This window comes from Guillardia theta (genome assembly GCF_000315625.1).
Source record: "Guillardia theta CCMP2712 unplaced genomic scaffold GUITHscaffold_240, whole genome shotgun sequence".
NCBI lineage: Eukaryota > Cryptophyceae > Pyrenomonadales > Geminigeraceae > Guillardia > Guillardia theta.
The window spans coordinates 23,949-29,883 of NW_005434436.1; the positions used below are offsets into that span (position 1 = coordinate 23,949).

The window sequence follows — 5,935 nt, forward strand, 5'->3', positions numbered from 1 at the left end:
GCCTCCCCCCCCCCTAGACCCCCTCTCCTTCCCCCTCCAGCTCCCTCCCCAAGCACTCACGAGTTCGACAGCGGAGTCCCGACCCGCTGGTGCTCCATCTCGTCGAACTGACGCAACCTGATGGTACAGGCCTGTAGCAGCACTCAACTCCTTCCCTTCCTCCTCCCCTCGTCGACCCGATGAGCCCTTACCTTCTCTCCTTGCCCGCGGAACGGTGCCACCTGCTGGCTCGGAGCAGCAGGAGGGAGCAGAGGGAACTTGTCGACGTCATGCCGGAGGGAGATCTGAGCGAGTTCACCTGGAAGAGACAAAAGATCAGGGACAAAAGAAGGATCAGCAGGCTGTGGACAGCAGGACTGCAGAGCTCTGCTTACAGAATTCGTGCATGTGAGTCGGCGAGCCTGGCGGGGTGACGATGTCCCAATCCCTCATCGACTACGTGAAGGACTTCAGCGTCGGTATGGAGGGGAGGCAAACAATGCACAGCGGACCTGCTGTCGGAGCTCAGTGCTCCTGCGCTGGTACTGGTTTGTCGCGATGGCAACGGTGTCAGTCTTGGGCTTCATGCTTCCGACGAGTAAGTTCTCTCGCTCCTGTAGGCCAGGATGTCAACACACCCGCACTGCAGAGCTCACAGCGATGATGTGAAGCTGCTGCAACGAGGAGAGAAGCATACAGTTGCAAAGAATTGGAACGCGACAAACAGCAACTCAGCCTCCAGCATTGCTTTCGCAAGCTGGAACAAACTAGAGCATCGAAGGGAGGGGCCAACACACACCAGGTCACTCTTGGACGCGAGCCACTCTGCTTGTATCAACGGCTGCAGCAGCAACTCAGTTCTCAACATAACAGGCCCATGTCAAAAGACCTGTCCACTTTTTGGTCGGATGCCTTTCCCAGTATACAAGCTCTGAACGGGAATTGTCAAGATACCTCTCCACCTACGTGCTGCACACAGATAACAGGAGCCACATAGCCAATCTGCCCCTCTCTAAGATGCGTTGATTGTGCACTCTCGTTCTGCCCCCTGCCTCCCCCCTCCCCTCTAAACCCATGGCCTGCCTTGCCTGTGCCCTCCGACCCCTCCCTCCAGCCAATCTCCGATATACTCGACCAGAGCTCGGCCCTGATGATTGCTCTTTTTCATCGCCATCTGATACTCATCTTCATCTTCATTGACTTGCCTACCCTCTGCATCTCCTCCTTCTCAGACCTCCTCCTCATCCCGTCGCATCGTTTCCTCTGTGGTACGCAAAGTTCTCTCCTCCTGTCCACAACCAGGTTCTGGTCCTCCTCATGCTTATGTCACTCTTCTTCTCATCGGAGTTGTCTCATACAACGCTCTCATCGTCATCCTTCCTTCTCCTCTCCTCCTCCTCCTCCTCCTCCTCTTCCTCTCGACTCACCTCCACAATCTCCGATGCCATGGCGGAAATCGAAGGGGCAACCGTTATGACCGTAACAGTCCAATTTTGTTACAGAAATGAAACGTTCAATCTGCACTAATCATTTCAATGACGAGGGCCGGGGGGGCGGCCCGGCCGCCCCGGGGAGCCTCCGACGCCGGACGCGCCGGGTGATCGATGACAGACCGTGCTTCCGAACTCCGAAGTTCCGAGGGCCGGCGCAGCAGTGCCGCCTGAGGGCCGGTCGAACCGTGCGGCGTGACCCTCGGGCCCGGGCCGGCGGCGCTGGGGCATCACTGAGGGCCGCCCGGCCGCCGGGCGGGGGCCCCGGCCGGGCCCTGCCGGTGCGGCCGTTCCCGGGCCCGTCACGGTCACCCGGCGGTGGCGCATAGGGGGGCATGGTACTGCAGCCAGTGAGCCTGAAACCCGGGGCGCCCGGTGCCCGGCCGGGAATCCCGGGCCGGGCCGGGCCGGCGGCTGCCGCCGCCGGGCCCGCCGCCCCCGGTGGCCAGCCTGGGGCCAGTGCCACCGGGGCGCCCGGGACGGCAATGACCACCCGGTCAGGTTACGGTATGCACGTGCAAGGACCCACCCCCTTTCCCCAATTTTCCACCACACCGGGTATTTCTAGTGCTATACTACCGGTACAAATTAATCTTTCACGAAGATGACCCCTCCTCCCCCAATTGCTTTGGAGTTGGCACCCCCATCCTCTGAGGACTACCGGTCTGCTGACCCATTTGAGTAAAATTAGTACCCGGAAAGATTTACCCCCGGTACCCTACCCCCTCGATAAACACCGAGTACCCCTCACTCTTGGTAGAACTTTACCCGACCTCTGTCTACCTACCCCACCCCCCATTCCCAAATGCGTCCTTTTGGCACCCCCACCCTGAAAACTGGTACCCTACCATCCAATTTTTGGTACCCTACCGTACTCAAGAGCGAACAATTCCAGTCGTACTGGTAGTTTTTAGTCCAGGAAACTTATTCTTGAGGGGTACTTTGAACCACCTAATAGTCCACTACCCATGATCAAATGTACACTACCCCTAGTTTTGTTACCCCCACCCCCGTTCATCCCTTTCGCAAGCATGCACGTTTCTGCCGCCACAGGAGATGGCAGCAATCGTTGAGGAGGCTCTCGCTCCATGCTCCTTCCCACTCCTCCTCCTCCCCTCCCTTCTCTTCGTGGCCCAATGTCCCATCATAACAAGAAACACCATCCATTCTTTGTGCTGCACCAGCTCCTCCTCGTCCCCCTACGTCTCTTCCACTCGATGCGGTCCCCGATTCCTGTTTCTCCTGCCGCCCCTCATTCTGCTCACTGTTCCCTTGCTTTATCTCATCCTGCTAGTACCATGAAAAGAATGCCGTCAGATCCGCTCCCTCCTTGCTCTCTTCCTCGACCCCCAAGGGTCACGAACCGCAAAGTTGCTCTTCGCTATTCACTATAACTTTGCCAACCTTGTATGGTTGCACACAGCATTGTTCATAAGTCTTTCTCATCCTCCGATTATGTTTCTTCATTTTTGTCTCTGTCCTCTTCTCCTGGCTAGCCCCAGTCTGCAACCGCCCCCTTCTGCTGTTGCGCCACTCCCTCCCACCGCCCCCTTTCCATTTTCTCCATGTTGTCCAATCGCTCAGCGTCTTTGGGGCACGAGAGCGCTGGGAATGACGGATATCCTAGTAGACAGGACGAGGATAGGTGGGGGGGAGTGAATGTTGCAGTTGCTGCTCCCCCCATAGCTTTTGATCGTGCGGAGAGAGATGAGGCAGAGAAGAATTCGCGAGAGAGAGGATTGATGGGAGCTGGTGGAACTGTTGTTATGCGGTTGAGAGAGAGAAATACAACGAGCGTGAGGATAGATAGCAGGGTCCATCAACATCTAAGACGGAGGAGTGAGGGTTGGTGCCTACGTCCTGTCGCGAGCTTCTCCCCACGTTCCTCTCGTGCTCTCTCGCTCTTAACCGCTCTGTGCAGGACTCACTCCTACCATGTCTTCGACTAGTGGCCCATCCTCAGGCCCTCTGAGTACAACTGCGTACAAACTGTTTGCTGGAAGGTGAGACGACGTGTCGGGGATCCACACAGCAAGTGACATCTTGTGCCGCAGCGCAAACCCTGAGCTAGCTGAAAAAGTCTCCGAGGCCCTCGGAATCCCCTTGGGGAAGGTTATTGCTTGCAGCTCTGCTGGGAGATGAAGGAGCTGATGAACTTGCAGGCGACTGTCGGTCGTTTCAACGATGGCGAGTGTAACATCCAGCTCGGAGAGAACGTTAGAAACACCCACGTCTTCCTGGTTCAGTCTACCTGCCCCCCGGTGAGGCGACTGGCTTGTGGAATTATGCTGTCTATCCTCTCTCTCTCTCTCTCTCTCTCCTTCTTGCTCGTCCTCCTCACTCCTCACTCCTCAATCCTCTTTGCTCCTCCCCTCTCCTTCGCCTCACTCGCCTCCTCCTCCTCCTCCATGCGCTGACTTGGAGTGGCTGCCAGGTCAATGACGCCATGATGGAGCTTTTCCTCATGGTCCGATGCTTCAGAAGGGCATCCGCCCGTACTGTCACAGCGATTGTTCCTTATTACGGATACGCAAGACAGGTTTGTCCTTATTTCCTTGTCATGATGCGTTAGCCGACTGACTTCCCTCAAGGATCGCAAGACGACTGCCCGCGTTCCCATCTCAGCGTCTGACGTTGCGATGCTCTTGGAGGTATCCTGCTCGTCCCCTTGTCCTCTTGCTTGATCTGCACCCATCGTGCTGCTCTCTCGATGTTGGAAGCGTGTCCTGACTCCTGCCTGCTCGCCGCAGGCTGCTGGTGTCGACCGCATGTTGTCTGTCGATCTGCATTGCGGACAGGTGGGCGGAGCCGTTTAACCGTTGCAGCTCGATCGTGAGGCTCTCTGGTGCAGATTCAAGGCTTCTTTCATCATGCCCCTGTGGATAACCTGGTGAGCTCTGCGAGGAGAGGAGGAGAACTTCTGACGCCTCTGCCTGCGCCAGCACGCCTTCGTCGAGCACGTGCCCTTCATGGTCAAGGAGATCATTCCGAGTTACGGGGAGAACCCGATAGCGATCGTCTCCCCTGACGCGGGAGGTGAGGGAGGAGCGAGTGCGGGCTGGGCCGATGGCTCACGTGACATTCGCAGGTGTGGCAAGAGCCAAGATGTTCATGGAGGCAAGGCCTCGCCTTCAAGCGTGCATGCCTCCCTGACCTGCCCCGACAGGCGCTCACGTCGATGAACGTTCCCAACATCTCGCTGGCGATCACCATCAAGCATCGCGTCAAGGCGGGAGAGGTCGCGTTGTCCCTCCCAGCCCGAGCAGCGCTGACGATCTTGAGCAGGTGGAGGGCATGAACATCGTGGGAGAGATCAAAGGGAAGCACTGTATCATCGTGGACGACATGATAGACACAGCAGGCACTCTCTGTAAAGTAAGGGATCTTGTTATCGCCCCTCTCCTCCTTGCTGACTGGCCCCTCTAGTCTGCAGACTCGCTGCGTGAGATGGGAGCTCTCTCGGTCTCTGCCTGCTGCACGCATGCTCTCTTCAGCGGTATCCTCCTCCTCCTCCTCCTCCCCGTGCTATCTCCTCCTCCTCCTCCTCCTCGCTCTCCTCACGTGTCTCCTCCCTCCTTCCTTATTTCTCCTCCTCCTCCTCACTCCTCCTCACTCCTCCGTGCCTGACGCTTCGTCTGAAGGTCCAGCGCTCGATCGCATCGGGAAGTCTTCGCTGAAGCACGTCATCGTAGCAGACACGATCCCCATCAGCAAAGGTGATGAGCTGAGTTTTGACTCGCCTTGCTCCCATGCTGGTCTTGACCGACTGCGAAGATGTGGAGGAGGGCTCCCCAGCTGCCTTTGCCTTGAAGGAGAAGATCAAGGTGATTCTATGACCTCCTCCTCCGTCCTCCTCCACTTGCTTCTCCTATTCGCAACGTCCTCCTCATCTGAATGTCCATCAGGTCGTCTCCTGCGCCAGACTCTTGGCTCAAGCCATCCTCTCAATCAACTGTGGAACCTCCGTGAGGTACAGCACGTCCTGATGGCCCCTCCCCTCGCTCCACCTCCTGCAAGCCTCCTCCTCCTCCTCCTCCTCCTCCTCCTCCTCCTCCTCGTGCTCCTCTTGCTCCTCCTCCATCAGCGGCTCATGGTTGTTCCTCAGCTCTCTCTTCGCTGTGTCGAAGACTCTGGGGTAGGCGCCTCCTGTCAACAAGTCGCTGGAACTCCCCAGCAGAGCCCCAGCAGACTTTCGTTGACTGTATTCTAAGAGAATTCTTTGCCTGGCATCTCCAGCCTCTTCCTCCTCCTCCTCCTCCTCCTCCTCCTTCTCCTCAGCGCTATATGCATTCTCCGCCACAACCATCATCGTCATCTTGACTCCAACGCCCTGACAACGAAGAGCATTCCAGCGACTGGCTTCCCCAAGTTCCATCGAGGAACAATGTCGGACTGCTGCAGCAGCTGTGGTACACAAGGACTTAGAACGAAGTTTCCTCCTCCTCCTCCTCCTCCTCCTCCTCCTC

At 57.4% G+C, this 5,935-nt stretch overlaps 2 protein-coding genes across 2 annotated transcripts; one reads left to right on the forward strand and one right to left on the reverse strand.

Annotated features, from left to right (window-relative positions):
• Positions 1-56: 56 nt before the first annotated feature.
• Positions 57-1,427, reverse strand: GUITHDRAFT_148757 (hypothetical protein; the record flags this gene model as incomplete). Its single annotated transcript, XM_005819175.1, has 10 exons — positions 57-131; positions 192-298; positions 375-435; positions 492-593; positions 618-653; positions 677-736; positions 779-820; positions 869-941; positions 1,214-1,242; positions 1,407-1,427. The coding sequence occupies 10 exons, from the start codon at positions 1,425-1,427 to the stop codon at positions 57-59; spliced, it is 606 nt and encodes a 201-aa protein (XP_005819232.1).
• A 1,977-nt stretch (positions 1,428-3,404) lies between these two features.
• On the forward strand, positions 3,405-5,608 carry GUITHDRAFT_148758 (hypothetical protein; the record flags this gene model as incomplete). Its single annotated transcript, XM_005819176.1, has 14 exons — positions 3,405-3,472; positions 3,524-3,581; positions 3,632-3,730; positions 3,904-4,008; positions 4,061-4,120; positions 4,220-4,267; positions 4,321-4,359; positions 4,412-4,505; positions 4,636-4,844; positions 4,896-4,965; positions 5,111-5,185; positions 5,244-5,293; positions 5,375-5,439; positions 5,554-5,608. The coding sequence occupies 14 exons, from the start codon at positions 3,405-3,407 to the stop codon at positions 5,606-5,608; spliced, it is 1,095 nt and encodes a 364-aa protein (XP_005819233.1).
• Positions 5,609-5,935: the final 327 nt, after the last annotated feature.